Below are 21,647 nucleotides of genomic sequence, written 5' to 3'. Positions count from 1 at the left end.
GAAATAAAACAGCTGCACTGAAAGCCCGAGTTCCTCACCAAACTGCATCCACAAGGAAATAATCCAGTTTGAGAGTGACTTTACTGCCTGGGTTAGTGCTGGGGAATGCTAGATTGTAGTACACTGTGGCCCCAGAGCTATCTCTGACAGGGAGTCCCATAACCCTCCAAACGTAGTTGAACTGCAGTGCCCAGATTCCTCCCAGGTGCATCCACACTGAGGAAATGTCCGTTTGAGACTGCTCAGTGCTGGGGAACTGGGAATTGTAGTCTATTGTGGCCTCAGAGCCATACTGACAGAGAAGTCTCAATGTCCCCAAGCACTGACACCAGGATTCCCTAGCACTGAGTTAAAGCAGTCTCAAAGTGGGTTATATTCCTGCAGTGTGTGTGAGAGATATAAAAGCTAGGGACTGGATTCATTGGAGGATCTCTGTGTCCAAAACACACTGCTTGGACTGCCAGGGCTCAGTGCTATGGAATCCTGGGAATTGTAGTTTTTGTGGCACCAGAGACTCCTGACAGAGAGGCCAAATGCCTCACAGACCCAGAATTCCAGAGCATTGAGCTTTGGCAGTTAAAGGGTGCTCAAAGTGCAGGGGGGGGGGAGAAAGAAAAGCCAGAGAGTTGAATGAGCTCTGAGAGGAGGGAGGAGAGGAGGAGAGAGGGAGGGAGCCAATGGAAGTGGCCAGGACCACCAGAGGAGCCCTGCTTTTTCCTCATCATCGCAGCCTTGTCACTGCTGGCAAGAGGCTCTGCCCCAGGCAACGCCTCCTTGTGGACCATTCAGCTTCCTTTTGTGAAAAAGCTCTGGTGCCACAAGAAACTATAATTCCAATTCATCCCATAGCACTGAGCCATGGATGTTTAAGGGGGGGGGGTCAAACTATTTCTGCAGCCTTTGCTACCCCAAAGCCTTCTATTATTTACCAACACTTGCAAGGCAAAATCTCTCCTTCACCAACCATTGAAAACCAACCAAATGGAGAGGTCTGATTGCTCTTTCTCATTGGTCAGCTTCGGGGAAATTTGCATATTACAAGGAAAGGTGTTTAGGGCCTCAAAAACGATCCGGGATAAAGATTACAACAATCCGAGTGGTAGAACATTGAAAAAGGAGCATTTAGACTCCCATGAAACATGAATGATTTATGCCTTTTTTTTTCTTTTCTCACTGAACCTGGAAAGTAAGGCCCTGCAGGGTATATATATACAAAGTGGGCTGGCAATAGCTCGGAGTGGCAGATGTCTTGAAGACTGCCTCTTTAGCTAACCAGGCAGGGAGCGGGAGTGGCCACACAGCATGGGGAGGGCGGAGCTGCCTCCAGGGCCTGCGGGGGGGAGGTCCTGGGGAGGGGCCAAACTGGGGTGGTACGGTAGCCACACCCCAAACCGGGAAAGTCCCGCCCCCAGGTGGGATATGGCTGTCAGGATGATGGGAGTTGTAGCTCTTCACCTCTGCTCGAACTCACCACCTTGTTTGCACCGGCGCTGACCAGTTTTGGTCATTGGTTAAAGCTTTGCTCTAAAGCAGCAGAGTTACAGAGAATAGGCTGAAGACCCTGACAAATTCTCCAAGCCTTCTCACTCTTGCTTCCACAGAAGTCTTCACACTTCTTCAGGATCCAGCTGGCCTTGTATCTCGTCTCACAAGACACCAGACAACTCAGTATCTTCTATAAAAGAATCAACTTTATTCTACACTGCTCCCGCGGGTTAACGAAATTAATTCGTTCCGCGGCCCACTTTCGTAACCCAAAGCTTCGTAAGCCGAATGCCATAGGCCGCTAATGGGGAAAAGCCGCGATTTCCGTGTAAAATACCGCCGAAAAGCACCAAAAATTTTTTTCGTACCCTAAAAAAACTTCAATAACCCGGACAATTATTTCCAATGGGATTTTTTTCGTATCCCGAATTTCGTAACCTGGGTATTTCGTATCCCGATGTACCACTGTACTATATACAGCCCAAACTATCCCAACACAACTCAATATTCCTCCACTACGATACTACTCCCACAAAATACATTGGATTCATAGCCTTATTATATCATTGGCAAAAACACCCACCTTTACAGTTTCCACCCATTGGCGTGTACACCATTTCAATTGGTTCTTCTTGGTTCATCCCTATTAATTTTCATCATCTCAGCCTGGTCCACTTAACAATTCTCAGGTGTTTTCATTTTCACTTTGCATTTCGTTGTCCTTGGCATTTAGGACTGTGCTAATTGCATATACCTTTTACACCGTGTGGCTTCTATTGCTTTTGTGCTGAGTCATCCGACTCTCAACAACAAGTTTTATTTCTTCACTGTATATCCCCCTGGGTGTCTTTTTCCTAACAATGGCAACCCTATAGGCTGGGTAATGTGATGGCAGTTGAAGTTAATCGTAATTTAGGGAACCACATGTTTCCTCCTTCCTGGTCAAAGTATTGCAAGTGATTTTTCTAGTGAGTGGATTTTTTTATGTCCAATCCAGGTATAACACTTTGGAAATAGCCCGGACTGATTCATTAGAGCTTCTGAGTACACATGCAGAGTTGTAGCTTCAAAATACTACATGTATGACAGCCTATTGGACAGCCAGCATGGTGAAGTGGTTTGAGCATTACACTAGGACACTGGGAGACTAGAGTTCGAATCCCCACTCTGCTGTGGAAACTCATTGGGAGACCTTGAGCAAGGCACACATCCCCAGCCTCAGAGGAAGGCAGTGGCACACCCCCTCTGAACAAACTCTGCCACGAAAACCCCATGGGTTGCCATAAATCAGAAATAACTTGAAGACACACAGTGATGAAAGTCCATTATAGGCGTATTTTTGAACAGGTAATAAATATTTATTTGGACACATTTTTTTTTCATGGGAAGGGTCTTTTTGCAGAAATTACCCTGATATGGGAATCGTTTATGATAAGTTGAAGGTATTTAAAGTACTTGTAGTTATACTTCTGTTTGTAGCAAATATCTTGATGTTCCTGTGCTACATTTTAAAATACCTTGAGAACTTAACAGATTTTTTTCTTTTTCTCCCTCTAGGTTTGATTTTCCTTTACCAGACCTTTAAGGTGCAGAGGAGTTGGCACAGACATTGCCATGAAACCTAACTTGAAGCAATGGAAACAAGTAATGCTGTTTGGAATATTCGCATGGGGCCTCCTGTTCCTGGTGATCTTCATCTATTTTGCAGATAGCAACACTGCTGACGCAGTCCCCAGTTCTTTTTCTTACATTGAGACTAAGAGGCTTTTGCCCATCCAGGGCAAACAGCGAGCTATCATGGGAGCAATACATGACCCATCCTTTTCCGAAACAGGAACTGGAAATGAGGTGCTGCTCAGCGATGATGTCTCATTTAAATCAGGGACTGGGAGCATTAAAAAGTGGACTGACCTAGAGGATGACTTTGAAAGTGAGGAAGATTTTTTTCCTTCCCAATTAAGAAGAAAATCAAAAAGTGCTTTCTATCAAAGGGACAGTGATTATTTATTTGCTGCTGGTCAGCCTCGGTCACAGAGCAGTGTGCAGCGAATAGTGAAATTAATCTCTGCAGAGGGGGTGGATCAGAAGAGGAATGCTTTGCAGAATAATTGGCTCTCTCAAAGAAAGATAAAGAGAAGACATGTAAGACACAGAAGAAGCCAAATGTTTGAAGAGTCTGATGAATGGGATGGAATATATTCTACAATGTCAAAATCGTTCCTGTACAGGCTTTGGAAGGGGGATGTCTCCTCCAAGATGCTGAATCCTCGCCTTCAGAAAGCAATGAAAGATTACCTGAATACCAATAAGCATGGAGTGAGGTTTAGAGGGAAGCGAAACTCCAAGCTGACTTCTGAACAGCTTTTCTGTGAGCTCAAGGCACGAGTGAACATCCAAACCATTGATGGCAAAGAAGCCCCTTTCTCTGTTCTTGGATGGGAAAAGCATGTACCCCGGATTTCTCTGAGTAAACTATACCCACATGGGTTTGGAAGCTGTGCTGTTGTGATGTCTGCAGGTGCCATACTGAATTCTTCTCTTGGAGATGAAATAGGTAGGTGAAAGTTTTTGGACAGCTGCATAGCTGAATCACCAATCTCCTGGGCTGCATTTGCACTGCAGAAATAATGCAGTTTGATACTACTTTAACTGCCATTGCTCAATGCTATGGAATTCTGGAGTTTCTAGTTTTTGTGAAGTATTTAGCCCTCTGTCATAGAGCATTGATGCCACAACAAACTACAACTCCCAGGATTCCATAGAATGGAACCATGATGGTTAGTGTCAAACTGCATTATTTCTGCAGTGCAATTGCAGCCCTGCTCAGGCATAGTAGGTGTTTCATACAATCCTAAGAGGAGCCCTGCTGGATCAGGATAAAGGCCAGCATCCTATTTCTTTCTACGGTTGGCATTTTACCTCTCAGAAGCTACTGAGTGGTGCTGGAAGCCCTTGCCTTGCTTGCTTGCTGTTTTCCCTAGCTGTGAATGTTCAGAACTGTTTTGCTCTGAACCTGGGGTACATTCACACTAACATATCATAGTGCTTTGATACCACTGTAATTGTCATGGATGCATCCTACAGAATCCAGGAATTTGAAGTTTCATGAAGAGGTTCTTAACTTACTGTGCCACAGAGTTCTAGCACTGTAGTTCAAGGGAGTGGACTCAGAGCTCTCTAGCAGATAACTCTATGAACCTCAATAAACTACAAATCCCAATGTTCCATAGCACAGAGCCATGTCAGTTAGAATGGCCATAATTGTGCAGTGCAGATATACCTCTAGAGATGGCAAATAGCCACCATAGTTTGCAGGCATTGCTGGACTTGTTCCTCCTGAATTTGCCCATTATCCTCTGAAAGCCATCTTTGAAAGCTATCAGCTGTCTCAAGATATCGTGATAAGTAACTTCCAGAGGTTGATGATGTGCTATTTTTCTCCCGTCTGGAATGTCCTGCCAGGCAGCCTCATCAGATGACTTTTCTATTTTGAGTAAGAAAGAAAATAAATGTGCTGCAACGACAACCCCGCCGCCACCACCAGGCTTACCTCTAGGCTCCCCAAAAGAGCTTGGGAAGTCTTTTGAATTAGAGTTACACAGCTCTACATTGAGGAGAGCAAATTAACAGAGTTGTTGGGTGTTCATGGTTAATGCTTTTTATCTTCTGTGTCTCAGCCTGTGACAATGGAATGACCTGAGAATAACCTCTCAGGCTATTTCTCATATTATCTACATAGTGTACTTTATTATTGGCTTTGCTTCTATAACTGTTGAGATGGTAAATAGTTTGGTATAATTTTAGAGGTTATTTGCATGATTATCAGCATTTATATTTGTCCAGCCTCAGACTTCTTTACTTGATCAGAGATGTTGTCAAAGCCTGAAACAAACAGAACACGAGAAGAAAAAGCCTAAATAATAAGCACTTATTAGCTCAGTCTGTCTTAGCTCTGGACAAGATGCTGTCTATACCCACAGCACTCAGAATGTAACTATGCCCTTCCTTACAACATGCAGATAATTGTGTAAAACTTTTCTCCTTCAGAGAGCCTGCCACTTCCAGCCCATAGTAAAACAGCTGCTTATATTCTGTTTCTTGTACTCATAGGACCTTATTGCACAAGGCATTTATCACACTGATAAGCCCAAACGCTTCAGAACCACAGAGCTGAGATCAACGGTCGCACTTCTGAAGTGTCACTGAAGCGTGTCCTGCTGTTGTTCCGTTGGCAAATCATTCACGGAGCAGCCATTTTTGTAATATTATGCAAAAAAAAATAATAATAATGGCTGCTCCGCAAACAATTAGTCGATGATGAAATGCATCAATGACGCTTCAGAAGCACGACCAGCGATCCCACCTCCACGCTTCTGAAACGTTTGGGCCATGCTCCCAGTGCAGTTAGTGCCTCATGTGATAAGGGCTTTTGGTGCGGAGGCAGCCCGCATGGTTTGGTTGCTGTGGGCTCCCTCAGGAGCAAAAACAGGCAGCTCCAGATGGCCCTTTTAGGGTGGTCTGTCGAGCCCCTTAGATAGCATTTTCTGAGTCTTCTTTCAGGTATTTTGCTTTAGTCTGTGTTGGAAGATTCCATATTGGGAAAAAGGTGGGGCATAAATTAAATAAATAAATAAATTTATCTATACCAGTGTGGCCTGCTATGCTAGTGTAGTTATGTTAATCAACATGATCATGGCTTTCAGATTTCATGTAGCATTTAGCTTAGGGGAGCCAGCTTGGTGCAGTGGTTTCAGTGTTGGACTTAGACACTGTAAGGCTATTATCCTCTGGCTCTGGTGCAGAATGTGCTAGATGGTATCAGAACTCCTCTCATCAGAACTGAGGTTTGGGATGTCCATCTTCTGCATGGTACAATGCCAGAGCAGGTGGTGGGCCTTTTGAGCCATGCAGACAGGGCCTGAGAGACACGAGGTCAAATCCCATTCAGCCATGGAAACCCACAGGGTGATCCTGAGCAAGTCACACTCTTTTACCTTCAAAGGAAGCAATGACAAACCCCCTCTGAGCAATTCTTGCCAGCAAAGCACTAGAATAGGGTTGCCATAAGTCAGAGTCAGCTCAAAGGCATTTAGCCACAAATACCAATGTAGTTTAGCCCTTGTTTTTTCCCCACCAGCAAAATACGCATTAAGTACCACTTTGCATAAACACACAGAGAGAGTAAATAATGGATTTCCCTCTCATGTCCCAACCTATCTTTTCAGTGCAGGCTTATCTGGAGAATACTGTATACTATTGAAAGGTATGGAACTGGAATAGAAGCGATGCCTAGACTTGATGAATTCAGAATAAAGAACATACTGGGAAATGTATATCCCAGACCAGTTCTTGAGTTTTACTGCTACTAACTCACTGAGTCTTACAAGCTACATTCTGTCCTACTCCATCCTCTTAGCACAATTTCATGAATCCACAGTGGACATCCTCTGTCTTTATGTAGGAGCTTGGATCAGTTGCTAGGAGGACTCTGGAGAAAAAGATAGCTGCCTGCAGACAGATGCTCATGAATGGCTGCCCTTTTGCATTTGCCACAAGCTAATTGGATATAAATGTGAAGCCATCACGTCTCTCTCAGAACAATTTCTATGGCAAGATGAAAATGCATTCTGTCACATTCAGTCCATGGCAGCCTGCCTTTTTGGCCAAGCCTTGTCTTTCATTTGTAGAAAGAAAGACAACTACGCTGGAATCTTGTTGGTGCACTATGGTGGCAGAATGTGTTTCTCTTCACACACCACCATTGCACAACCCTGGGGAAAGTGCAACCTCTAGTATAGCCCATCAATAGAATTATAGTCATACTATTGCTCCCTGCTTTGTTGAATGATAAATTCTAACCTTCCAGAGACTGATGTTTCACTTATATTTGCTGTGTTCCTTTAAGTCATTCCAACATTTGCCAACTCTAAGGGGTTTATTATGGGAATTTCTTAGCAAGATTTGTTCAAATGAGGTTTCCATTGCCTTCCCCTGAGGCTGAGAGCATGTGACTTGCCAATGGGTTTCATGACAGAGCTGGGAATTGAACTCTGTTCCCCAAAGTCATAGTCCAATGCTCAAACTACTATGTCATACAGGCTCTCTCACTTATTTTTACCCTGTCTTATAGGGAAGAGTTATTTTGTCTACAGGAAGAGCAACTAGGTAATTTTCTCAGATTTTTTTCCCCTTAAGAAGACTGGCAAATTTACAGATTTACATAAAGTTCTGCAACCAAATAGTTTAAGACTCTGGACCTACTGGTCTTTCAGGAGCTCCCTCAAAAGATGGCAATGTGTATTGTGAGATCCTATGTACATTTACTCAGATGCAGGTCTCTCAATGTGACTGATAGAACCTGTTCTAAATTGTGTGCATATGATTCTAGATAGGCGAGAGAGACAGAGACTTGACAGATAGGAAGTAATAGAGTCAGAATACAGGGCAACCCACATTTGGAATGGAAAAAATATTCATGGTTTCTGGACCAAAAAATGGGTTTCCTGATACACAGGAAGCCCAGTCAGGAAGAATAACACAGTGGTAAGGATTTTGTGCAGTTATCACACAATATCCACTCATCCTGAAATGTTACAAAATTCTGAAATACATGAGTTGTTTGCATTAGGACTGTACCTAATTGTTGCTGTTGTTTTGAAAGATGATGGCTGTATATACACACATACAAAAGCAATATTAAAGGGGAAAAATATCTTGATAATCTGGAAACAAGTTGGCTGTTGTTGTTTTAAAGACTCTGATTTTACATTGTGTAGCATGCCAGAGGACAACAGGTTGATAAACTCAAGCAAGGAAGCCACAGTCATGAGTTGCAACAGGGCTGTTGGTGACAGATCTCTCTTTCATAGAGTTGCCATAAGTTGAAGCCAACTTGGTGGTAGTTAACAACAAGCATGCTGAAAAACTCATTTTGTTCAACAAACTAAAATCTAGAATGTATCTTAAAATGCCTTGCATGGCATTCCTATCCATGATAGTCAGAAATATGACCTGTGATCTTCCCCTTGTCTTCCCAACAACTGTGTTTAGTATTGTCGTTTTATGAAGGACAGTATGTTTTTGACCACAAGTTGGCAGCTTTTAGCATTTTGGTGTGTATATATATATTCAAAGTAGCTAAAAGGTATCTCTTTTAAGTTTGTTTGAACCATGATCTATAGCTATGATGCCAACTAATTTTGAGGGGATGGGGTATCTAATTAGTTTTTTGAAGTTACTTTACAGGCTCTGATAAAACATGTTGGTATTCACTGACTGAGGCCAATTCAGAAATTAAATCTGTGTGTGAGAGAGAGTATGTGTGTTTGAAGGTTTGTGTCATGTGAAATGGCTAGCTCATGTAATTTCCATAACAAATATGTCCAGGCTGTGATGTGGAAAGCACGTTTGATCTGGCTAATGTATGTGATGCTGTTTATTTATTATTTATTTATTTTATTCATTTATATCCCACCTTTAACCTCATAATGGAACTCAAAGTGGCTAACAGCAAATTTAAAAACAATATAGGTCAAGGCCCTGTGCAGACCGGCCTTAAAGGCCTGCTTAGGGGTGGAGTCAGGGTATAGCGTCCATATGATGCATGCCCTGGCTCCGCCTCAGGGTGGCGTGATGCCACACCGCACTGCATGCTGCATCACGGCACTCCACTGATGCTGTGTCCACATGACGCAGCCCCGAAGGAGCACCATAAATCCACGGCGCCACAGCTATCACACCTTTTCCAGGGCGCAAAAAGGAGCCACTTTTTGCTGCTCCTTTTTTCTACCTGGAAAAGCTAGATTGGGTTGTCACAGCCCCCAATCTGGCTGTAAAAGGGGCAGCTAGAGGCTGCCCCTTTAGGGCTAGCTGCAAAGCCCCTAAAACTATAAAAAGTCATTAATAAAAATATAAACATAAGAACTAGTTTAAACATGATTAAATAATGTATAAACTTAAATAATATTTAATATTTTAAAACACAATAAAATTCATTAAAAGACAATATACAAATCTTAAAAAACAGCATCCCATGGAATTAGAACCCTATCCAGACAATTTTTAAAAACCTTATGCCATAAAAATATTTTGACTTGCTGATAGAAAGAGAGCAAGGATGGGGCCTGAGCTCCTAGGGAGGGAGTTCCAAAGTCTGGGAGCAGCCACCAAGAAAGCCCTCTCCCTTGTTCCCACTAGAAGAGACTAGGAAGGTGGTGGGAAACAGAGAAGGGCTTCTCCAAATGATCTTATGTGCTATAAGGGGCTTATAAACGGAGATACAGTCCTTCAAATTACCATATAGGGCTTTATGAGTCCAAACCAGTACCTTGAATTATGCCTGGAAATGAAGCTAGTTGAGTTGTTGCAGCAGGGGACTTGTGTGCTCTATATAGGCAGCCTCAGTTAACAACCTGGCTGTAGCTCTTTCATTTAACAAGTTTATGAACATTTTCCAACAGCAGCCCTACATACAGTGTGTCACAGTAACCTAAACAGGATGTAACCAATGCATGTACCACTGTGCCCAGATCTGGCTTCTTCAGAAACAGCGGAGTTGACACACAATCAAAACTCCAGACATTATTGGAGCTGACCATAGGAGGGTGACAGCCATGCCATCTAGGTAGAACTTGCACTGCTAGTGAGGAGGATATAAAAATTGTGAAGATGTCATCACACCACATAGAAACCTCACTGTTGGTTTGTGTAGCACATGTTAGAGAAAATCCAAAAATGATAAACATTTCATATTTGAAGATCAATCTTCAGGATGCAGAGTGTAACTTGCAGTACTGGTCCACATTGGTCAGAGAAGAAAATAGTAATTCAGGGATGTCAGCAATTAGCCAAGAATGAAACACACTGACCCAGTATTTCTGTAAGAGTCAATGGTGATGATTTTGCAATGTAACCTCAGCAAACCTGACTCTGGGGAAATCTAGCATAATGCAGTGCAGCTTTCAACTGAAGTTAGCTGCTTGCTGCCTGGAAATGAACATGGTCTGATTAGTAGGTTAACTATCACACAAAATTGAAGAAAAACCTGGAAAAATCCTAAGATTCCCATGCTTGTCAATAGACTTGTGGCACCCTCTTCTGTTCATCAGCTATAAATCCTACACAGCTGTGAATTTAGGACATATAAAGAATTTTCAAAAGAAAATGAACTGCAGCTTTGAATTTTAATTAGTAGTTACACTGAGCTCTAGGCAGTATACTTGGCTGTCCTGTTTCCCACTATAATGAGGTATTGAACAGAGGTACAGGTATTGAACAGAGAAGCCAGAATGGCATTTTAACAGTACAGTGCTCGGGCTTGGTTTGCTCATAATGCAGGAATATATAATTTTATAGCATATAAAATATGTTCCTGTCATAACTGTGAAATTGAATGTAATCCTGAAGTTAAAATTGATGTGACATTTAAATGAATTCTTTTTTTAAAAAAATTAGATGTCAGGGTTACAAGATGGAAAAAATTTAAATTTGTTTTGCGAAGTTTATTCATTCTGGCTATCTGTTTTTACAAGTGTACCTTTTAAAGAAGTGAATAATAAATAAGGAAATAATGTGGAATAGGGAAACAAGCGAACTGCAATTCAATTTGGTCATTTTTGCCTTTGCATGCATGGAACTTTCATGTATAATAGGAGAACAGTGTTCTTTTATGTGAGCGGCTAGCATTTCTGTACTAATTTTAAAAGCTTAACAAAGGTAGGATACAGACCACCCAAAAAAGGTGGTCTCCCACCGCCCTGGTTTGCTGCGCGAGGGAGCTGCAGTGGACAAACCGTGTGGCTCCCTCACGCAGCAAAAAGAACCCGCAAAAAGCGGGTTCTTTCTGCGGCACAGTTGTGACACTGCAAGGCGCCAATGGCACACTTGCGGCATCACAAAGGCGCTGGGACATGCGGACACTAGGCGTCAATCACATCAAAATGGCGGTGCCTGTATGCACAGGGCAGCACCATTTTTGATGCCCTCATTATGTGCAAGGGGCGAGTTGCGTCTGGAAGCACTGCCCCTCGCACGTAACAGTGGTGCCCTGTAGGGCCCGTCTGTACAGCGCCAAACTTACTTTGCATAGATCTCTGCATAGATCATTCCCTGCATTGAATGTTCAGTGGGTTTGAACAGTGAAGCAACAGATAATGAATAGGTAATACTTGTAGTAGGGCATTTTAAAGCAAAATCAACATGACTCTGAAATAAACTCCATTGAACATGGTAAGATGTATGATTTTGGTCCAAAACACACTGCAGAAATAATCCAGTTTGAGACCGCTTTAACTGCCCCCTGACTCAGTGCTAGGTAATGCAAGGAACTGTAGTTTACTGTGGCACCAGAGCTCTCTGACAGAGAAGGCTAAATGTCTCATAAAACTATAGTTCCCAGAATTCCCTAGCATTGTGCCAGGTCAGTTAAAGTGATTTCAGCGTGGATTATTTCTGCAGTGTGTTTTGGACCTAAGTAAACATGTTCTTGACCCCACAAAGACTTCTAAATATGGTTCTTTTCTGGCTTCAGATTCCCATGATGCAGTTCTGCGATTCAATTCAGCTCCAACCCGAGGGTATGAAAAAGATGTTGGAAATAAAACCACCATGCGTATTATTAATTCTCAGGTAAGTCTCTTTAATGCATGGGATGGAGAACAGGTGTTGTTGGACTGTGCCACTATCAACCATGCTGGCTGGGGCTGATGGTGGCTTCATTCCAATATAGGAATGACACAAGTTACCCACCCTGATTTAATGTATATCTATGCATGTTATTTTCTGTCAGCTCTAGAACTGTACTTCTTACACTATCTGATGTGGCAGACACATATTTCCCCCCCAGTGTGCCAGGAACTGGCACCATATTTGTGCCCATTAACTACAGTTGTCTCTTTCAAGGAAACCACTAGGGACTTGCAGCTAATGGCTCAGGGACTGGCACCCATCCCTGGACCACCACTTTTAAGCAGAACTTGTGTAGAATTTGTTGGATATTCATTTGTTGCAATTCTTGTTACTCATTTATCTCTATACAGTACTATACAGGAGTGCTTATATTTTTTAATATGGAGTGCCCTCTTGTGGTGAAACCATTATGAGTTCACATTACAATGAAAGCTTCTCAACAGGCCTTTCTGGTTTATGTGAATTGTGGCTAATAATAGCAGCCTGTGTATATCTCGAAGGCCCTCAGTCCAAAAACTGTATTCTGGATATAGTAGGAATGCTAATTGTAATGATGTGCACAGTAGAGCAGATTTCCATGTATACAATTCTGTATTGGATCCTGTGCTCTGCACACATGGAAACCCACATGGAATTTTGTTACATTTGAGTACAAGAGACATCCTGTGGGGATTTGTAGAAGAAATGTACAGGTTTGTTTTAACGTGTGATGTGAAAATGAGAGATAGTCAATGCAAATGCTGGGCACTTCAATCAGATTGGAATGAGAGGACAAAGCTGTTCAATGGGAGAAAAGTCTTTATGCTACTGATGTTGGTACAGGAAGAGTGAGAAGACCTATTTTTGTCTGTCTTTAATTAAATGAAGTGCATGCATAATATGCAAATTGCTCTGCCAGAAAAGACTGAATGCTGTCCAGAGTTGAATGAAGAGTCATTTAGTTCTTTATCACCCTCTGCAGGATTTGCATGTAGCAAATGCTGCTGGATGTCAGCTTTTAACAAATCAAAATATATATATATATCCTGGTTGTTAACTCATTTTAGAGTTAAAATCATACACATAGGGAGGAGGGGGATATGCAGTCATTGTAATGATGTCACAATTGTAAATGTGAATTGCAATATTTACAGTGTTGTACAGTTGGCTTATGACATCATAAATATTGAACAGAATGACAGCTGTTCTTTTTAAAAGATGCTGTTTCCTCTGCTTGTATCAGAAGGCCATTGAAAATTGTCTACTTTCTCCTACCCACACATTATATTCATCTAATACAGATTGATTTGAATAGATGCAGATTAAGGGTACATTGTAGGAAACCTAAGCAATTTGGGCAGCCTGACCCTAAGTATGTTTGCTTAGAACTGAATTCATGGTGCATGTTTGTTGGTATGTTGATGTTAGGCTTTAGCGTCATTGATTTCAAAGGGAGAGTTTTAAAGGAAATGCTTCAACCAAAGCCTTTAAATAAATGCATAACTAATTTGATTTCAATGAGTATTCATGTCTGTTAGTTTTGACTGGCCCAAGCTTTAACTTATTTTCAATTAGTCTGTCCTAGATAAAAAGCTGCAATATCTCAGTGTGTCTCAGTAAATTCTAGGATAGCAACCCAGAACTGTTTACTGAATAGGTCACAATGGTCCAAAACACACTGCACAAATAATCCACTTTGAGACCACTTTAACTGGCCTGGCTCAATGCTAGGGAATTTGGGGAACTGTAGTTTTGTGAGACATTTATCCTTCTCTGCCGGAGTGCTCTGGTATCACAAGAAACTACAATTCCCAGGATTCCCTAGCACTGAGCTGGCCAATTAGTCTCAAACTGGGTTATTTCAGCAGTGTGTTTGGAGCCAATATTCCAAGACATTTCAAGAAGCATATTGGAGAAACATAGTTTTTAAAAAAACGAGGGGATAATCTTGGGGTACCTCTTGATAAGTTAACACACACTAAGCTTTGGGACTGGATGCATATTTTAAAAAGGATGACATTCTCATATGTCTCTGTGTAATAGAATAATGTTACTAAAAAAAGAAACTTCTTGCCAAAAAAATAGGATGTCTAGTCTGGCACTTGGAAGTAGGTACACTCACAGCCTCCATGGGGAAAAGATGTAGGCAAGTCCTTGTGGAGTAATGGAAATTTTAAAGACAGCATCACCAAGCATGGGACATGCAGTGTTATCACAGTGCCATCAGAGATCCCAAAAAGCAGGGAATTGTGGTACCAGCTGAACTGTTTCACTTGTGGCCTAGTATTGCCATACAAGCATTGAGAAGGTGCTATCATTCCCAGCCAATGCAGTGTTAATATAAAACTTTGCAAAGATCTGTTGGAACCTCATGGTTATCTTGCATTTTTATTTTAAAATGTAAAAATATTTTAACCTTTTATACTGCTTATTTGCCTTTCTGTGTGTACAGTATGTGTGTGTACATATGTACATAATATTACACATACACATCTAGAAAAATAGATAGATAAATACATAGGTTTGATCTTTTATTGGTTTGGCAGGTTTTTAATAGGTGCATGTTTTTATATTTTTCAGATTCTTACTAATCCAAACCATCATTTCATTGACAACTCTTTATATAAAGACGTTATCTTAGTAGCTTGGGATCCTGCTCCCTATTCTGCAAATCTCAATGTGGTAAGCCACGATACATTTTAACATCAGTTTGGAATCTCATTACCTAGTGGAAGAAATCATAACTAGGAAAGTTATTGCTACATAGTAATTAGTTACGGTATAGTTTCTGAACATGACTTCTTATCATTATGATTGTAATTTTTAATGCATTATTCTTATTTTTCTCATTTCTCATAGGGCCTGAATAGATTGTCAAGAAGGGGCGGCTTGAAGCCACCCCCAGTGAAGATTGATTAGGGACACAGCAAACACACAACACAGCCCCAATCCACCTTGCACTTGGCCCAAAAAGGAGCAGAAAATATCTGCTTCTTTTTGGGCCAGGAAAGAGGCGCCTTTCCCAGCCCTACTGCAGACCAAATCTAGCTTCAAGACGCTGTGGCAGTGTGTGGAGTGTAAACCCCACACCACCGCAGTGTCTTGAAGCCACCCACATCTGGGAGGCCACTCAACTTCTGAGTGGTTTCAAGGCAGCTTGAGAGCATGAGGCTTATAAAAGCCACACTCCCAAGCCTCTCAGATGGCCCAAAGATAACTAAAAAAGTCACCATTGGTTCCTAAAGAAAAACATTGTGAACTCTGTAAGACACTGGCCTATGCACAAAGCACTCTCTACTCCTACCTACTTTGTCACTGACAATGCACACAACAAAACATGAGGCAGCAGCATGAGTTGGCACTGGAACCATGTGATCTCCTCCACTATTTAATGGGGCCATACCACCAGAATTATAGAACTTTAAACTTTATAAATGATAAAAGTAAAGGTTTTCCCTTGACAAGATTGCCTAGTCGTACCCAACTGTAGAGGGTGGTGCTCATCTCCATTACTAAGTTGAGGGAGCTAGCATTGTCAAAGATGATCCTATTTGTCATGTGGCCAGCATGACTGCACGGAACTCTGTTACCTCCCCACTGAAGTGGTGCCTATTTATCTACTTGCACTTTTACATGCTTTCAAACTGCTAGGTTGGCAGAGGCTGGGACTAGTGATGGGAGCCCACCCCATCACCCGGCACTTGGGCCTCAAACTGTCAGTCTGCCAATCTTGCAATCATCAGAGTCAGTGTCTTAACCACTGAGACACCCACCACATCGCTTTATACTTTATAGTTTTATAGCTGAATCTCAAAATGAGTGCAGCTGTCCCTCATTAAGTTACAGTTATAATCTTTTGCTTTTAACAGCTTTTATTTTGCATAAATGCCTAAGTTACATGTAACTAGTGATTAGTAACTAGTTGCTTCTAAGTCTGGATTCAGTATGCCACTTTTTCCTTCTTTCTGTGCATCCATGCATCTGGTTTCCAAGAAATTGTAGCTTAAAAGCAGGAACTTATACATAGAAGAGACACAACTTTTATGCTCCATTGGTTTAGCACTGTTGTAGACCAGCAACAATTAGTGCAGGAATTGGTTGCTTATCACTTGTAAATTCTTCATCTATGATTCCATGAATCTGCTAAAATTAATAAATGAATTTTCATTCCTTGGCACTAGAGGGAACCATGAACCCTGTAAGAACAGCTTCATGCGTACTGCTTTTGCTAATACATAGAATTCTGGAACTTAGCCTTCCAAACCCTAGTGATAACAGAGACAAATTTGGGCTAATGTTGGTAAATTAAAAATGAGAACTGAATATACATTTCCAAGAGTGTGTCCTTCCTTCCTTATCTGTTATTGTTCCATCTTTTTGTTTGTTGTTGTTTTGTGTCATTTCCGACTTATGGTGACAGTAAGGAAACCAAATCACATTTTCTGAAGTGAACGCCCTGATATAAATGCTTCTCCAACTGCGTCTCTACCTTCATAGCACTCTGCTGCCCCATGTTTGTGTAGAACTGAAACCAGTGTAAAGTATGAAAAATGATCCATCTACAAATAATGGGAGGAATTGTAAACCCCTCCCCCCTTTTTTTGACCAACTGATACACAGAATACTGTGTATTCTGTATATATGGAAGAGGTGATGGGGTTAATGCTATATGTATAATCAAAATAACAATTTATTAATGTGTATATTATATTAATATATAATCGATAAATTCAATATAATTAAATGTAAATGTTAAAGATGTGTATTTATTTTGCTGCCTTTTGGGAATTCAAATTATGTGGTGATATGAAACAAACTTGAAACTAAAGGAAAGTAAAAGCAAAAAACAGGAATAATTTCATATAGGATTGGGAGATCTGCTGAGAATCCTAATGGAGAGATTAGGTTTCAAGTAAAAGTTACATGCCATGGTGGTGCATTCTTTGTATCCACAATGTGTGATGTTTTAATTGTGGTTTGATGTGTGATTAGCACTTCAAGAAAATACCTGTTTTTCCTTTCCTCTACCAGTGGTATAAGAAGCCAGACTACAATTTGTTTACTCCATATGTACAGCATCGCAGAAAGAATCCAAACCAGCCATTTTATATTCTCCATCCAAAATTTATATGGCAGCTCTGGGATATCATTCAGGAGAACACAAAGGAAAAGATACAACCCAACCCTCCTTCTTCAGGTTTTATTGGTAGGTGTGTCTCTTGGTAGATTTCATCATTCAGTGTCCAAAGAGTGATCATTAAACTACATATGTTGACCTCTAGCATGTGTAACTGAATTGTGGTGATAGTAAAATTATGAAAAGAATGCTGTCTGAAAGGTTGTTGCTGTCAAACACAAAATTTGTTATGAACTTGTTCTTGTGAACTTTTCAGCAGCATTTGTGAAAAATTAAGGTATGTATTAGGCTGTTTATTACTAAGATATTATCCATCAATTGAGAAACCATCCTTTTACTAAGTCATGGCCGTTGAGTACATTGTGACCAATATTATAGCAGTGTGTTCTTTTCAGACCAGAGACCAAACTCTGTGCACTTATAAAACAACTTTCATTTTGCAATGTTTTGTTGCTGTATTCAAAAAAGTTCTAATTTTCTCCAAGTCCAAACTGCAAAATCATAATAACAGACAAATATGTGTTAACCTAATTTGCATGGTTTTAGCGAGGCTTTTGCTGGGGCTTAGTTGCCTATGCTAGAATTTGAGATTGGATGAAACATGCTAGCACAGTGAGGTGAAACTGTGAATTCTGTCCTTGTGTAGCATGAAGCTGCTACAATGCTATACACAATAAAATCTACAGCTCTCCACCAGCAGGAGACTATCACAGCACAATGGTCAGTCCTGGGGAGACAGCTTTGGTTACTGTGGAGAAGGAAATACATTTTACAAAAATGTAAAAAGTCAAGGGTAAGGTAAATTTAAGTTTATGAATGTCACTAACAGGATACCAGCTGAATGTTGCTAATATGCTGATAACCTCTTCAGTGGAGGGGAAAGATTGCATGGATTAAACAGTTCTCCCCATGACAAACCTGAATAAGAGCATTTAGAATATCTAACTCCTGTTATCAGACAGGAGAATTGAGAATGCAGAAGCTGTTCGCTCTGCACTTAATTCCCCACACAAATATATGGAGCTCCATGGAGCTGAATGGGCAGTTCAGTATTAAAAGGAAATAAATGTCATTGTAGCAAAAATGGGGGGAGGGGGGAGGGAATGAAACCATACACATCAAAAATTTTATGTGAAGCATATAACTATGTAATATATTTAAAAGTGGAAATTTTATAGCTGTCTGTTTGAGAGATATGCAGAGAAGGCAAAGTAATGCATGAATATGTGGTGCAATCAATCAGCATAAATGTTTATGAGATGGATATTTCGGAATGGCTATCCATCATCCAGACTTAAAGAAGATAACAGATTTGAGCTAATGCTGACAGAGTGGGAGAATGGCTGCTGTGAATGTCATGTTATAACAAATTGGAAGATAGTGCTAGATTATTTGCTGAGCCAAAATCTTGCATTTATGAACTTAACTATTCCCAGGAGCAAAATTCAGTATTAATAAAAATAAATAAATGGGGGCTATCATTTGTGACAGACATCCCCCCGCCCACTCCAAAGAATCTCTCCATTTGTCTGTCTATCATTCTACCTGATTAACTAGCTGCTTGTCTACCTATTTATGGGAAAATGTTAAAATTGATCTCTTTTCATCTTAAATCCAATCTATTGTACAGTGTGTGTGTGTGTGTGTGTGTAGGTTCTATTTTGTTTAAAATAAATACCCTTATTCATGAAATACCCTTCTAAGATATGATTGTCACAGCTGTGGTTTAGATTTCAGAAGCGCCACATCCATTAAGACATAAAGAATTATAAACATCTAATACTATTTTTTTTTTTAAATGGAGAGGGTACAACCTGTTTCTGTCTAGCTGGACTGAAATGCTAGTAACTCAAACCGTACACTCAATGGCCAGAATTATGTTAGCGATATACACATGAGTAAGTGTTCCTTATGTGTACAAGCATTCATTTTGGGGCACTGTGAGAGTTAATATTCCTCCTTTTCTCCACAGTGCCCAAAGTCCACCCCCATCAGTACTTCACTGTAAAGCTCCTGAAGCCACCTCACATGATCATTAGGTGCTTTGCAATGAGCAGGGAGAATCTGAGAAATGCCTTGCTACTTCTTTGCCATGGAGCATGGTATGGCTGTACAGGGTGCTTCCAGGGTGCTTGTATGCTTCAGATTCCCTCTTCCCATGTAATCCACCCTGTACACGGAGGTCCTCTGGGGGTTATTTCCTCCAGTCAGCCAAAGGACTTCCTCTGCTGCCCCTAGACTGCGGAGTGACCTGCCAGAAGAGATTCAGCAGCTGGATACGCTGTCTGAATTTAAAACAGCATTAAAGACCAGTCTCTTTTGGCAGGCCTATCTAAATTTTTTTAAAAATTGTGAATTTTAAATGATGAATTTTAAATGAGGATTGTTTTAATATGTACAGGTCTTATTTGTTCTTTTAAATTGATGCGTGTTTTAACTGATGTTGTACTGTATATTCGTTAATCTATCGTTCTTCCCCACCTTGAAACATGGGACAGGTACTCCATCCCTGGCTGGTTTTGCAGCCCTCAACTTGACTGGATGCCTTGGATGCCCCTCTTCTAGCCCAAAATAGGGAGGCAGTGGTTTGCCTTCCTGTCATTTCCATGAAAAATACTTTTAAATAGTTTGCGGGATCTCCCTACCCTGTTTAACATAAAAAATTATCCATTTTCCAAACCAGCAGTGGACTTCTGGCCATTTCTCTTTTCTGTTTTATTGGGGGGGGGGGGGGGGGGGGGGGTAGTCTGTGCACCTTTAAAAGGGTTGCAGTGGCAGCAGATTTGATGCAACAGATGCAACAATAGATGCCCATTGGTGGTATAATCTTTCTTTTAAAGCCATCTGATTTGGCGACTATATATTTTGGTAATAAATGCATCATGTGTGCAATTTGTGAAGAAGTCTTTCCTTTTATCGGTCCTAAATATGTCATCAGCTTCACTAGGTGTCTCTGTGTTCTGATACTGTGACAGAGAAGAAACTTTCTCCCCACTATGAATAATTTGGCACATTTCTAATCATGCAGCTCTTTAGTTTCCATTTCTAAGCTATAAAGCCCTAAAGTTTGAAACATTTCCTCATGCAAATATTGTTTTAGCTCCTGTGAATGTATATGTGGATTAAGGATTTAGGATTATGCATAAGAAGCTGTTTTATACAGAGTCAGATCATCAGTCCATTTTGCAAGCTACTCTAGAAGACCTTGTGGCTAAATGTTAAATAAACGCTTTAAATCAATCAGCCTTTCCTTTCTGGCACTGTCAACTCTAGTATAGTAATTCACTGTGGCTCTACAACTTTGACAGGATTCAGAGCATTACTTAGAGATCCTTGGCATTCCCTGCTGCTAGCTGGAGTTTTCTGATATTCTCTGATTTTGTCCCATCCAAATTTTAATCACCTCCCAAAATCAAATGGAATTTGTTCATGGCCAGCATGCTATAGGATTAAGACCCTAGAACACTGGGGTTTAAATCCCTGCTCAGCTATGAAAGCCCACTGGCTGACCTTGGACAGGCCCCATTCTTTCATCTCTAGAGGAGGGTAATGCCAAACCTCCTCTCAATAAATCTTCAGAATTCACCCCTCCTCTGAATAAAAGCCTGTGACAAGGTTCCCATAAACTGAAATCAGCTTGAAGGCACATAACAACAAGAGGCTGATCAGGGTGGTAAGGTAAGTAATTTATATTGAATTTATTTTTGCAAGTTTTAATAGCCAATCACCCAATTTGGAGAGAACTCTTCACAATTTTTTTTTTTGTAACCACCCTAAATAAGTTTGTGTCATCTGAAAACCTTGCCACTCCACTATTCACCAGTTGTTGTGTGCCCTCAAATCATTTCTGACTGATGGTGACCTTAAAGGGAACTTATCACAGGGTTTTCGGCAGAATTTATTCAAAGCAGATTTGCCATTGCCTTCCTCTGAGGTTTACTGTGTGACTTGTCCAAGGTCACCCAGTGATAAGTTTACATTAGGGTCGCCTTAAGTCGGAACAACATAAAAGGAAACAACAACAGGTGATATAATTCACCTGTCTGTGATTGTTGAATTGTGGTTGATCATTGCAATTCATCATTTGAAATGATAATCAACACTAAAACGTACACTGCAACTGGCTTTCATATTACTAGAATGTGTGCTTTGCTTTCTAAACACTCTAGCTATAAATTAGGAGTGGTTAACTGTGTTTCTCCAGATGTTTTTGGATGACAACTCTCATAACCCCTTGGCTATATTGGTTAGGACTGTCCATCAATACTATAGATGTTGCAGTGCTTTCAGCACAATGCTTTCAGTTGCATAGCTTTGGGGTCACTCATCCTTTCTTGTATCCTTGCAGACTTGTTTTTAG

General features: G+C 40.8%; 1 protein-coding gene across 2 annotated transcripts in view; it reads left to right on the top strand.

Moving 5' to 3' along the window:
* Nucleotides 1–21,647, top strand: part of ST6GAL2 (ST6 beta-galactoside alpha-2,6-sialyltransferase 2) — a 106,091-nt gene that overhangs the window by 43,653 nt on the left and 40,791 nt on the right. For both annotated transcript variants that reach the window (XM_042457939.1, XM_042457940.1), the window contains 4 exons: nucleotides 3,043–4,039; nucleotides 12,014–12,111; nucleotides 14,731–14,832; nucleotides 17,182–17,356. In XM_042457939.1, coding sequence (XP_042313873.1) covers nucleotides 3,100–4,039; nucleotides 12,014–12,111; nucleotides 14,731–14,832; nucleotides 17,182–17,356 — 1,315 coding nt within the window. In that variant the 5' untranslated portion in view covers nucleotides 3,043–3,099. The remainder of the gene's footprint in view (nucleotides 1–3,042; nucleotides 4,040–12,013; nucleotides 12,112–14,730; nucleotides 14,833–17,181; nucleotides 17,357–21,647) is intronic.

The sequence above is a fragment of the Sceloporus undulatus genome, chromosome 3 (assembly GCF_019175285.1).
Source record: "Sceloporus undulatus isolate JIND9_A2432 ecotype Alabama chromosome 3, SceUnd_v1.1, whole genome shotgun sequence".
NCBI lineage: Eukaryota > Metazoa > Chordata > Lepidosauria > Squamata > Phrynosomatidae > Sceloporus > Sceloporus undulatus.
The sequence above is the reverse complement of the archived record's forward strand: the minus strand, read 5'-3'. Positions and strand labels throughout refer to the sequence as shown.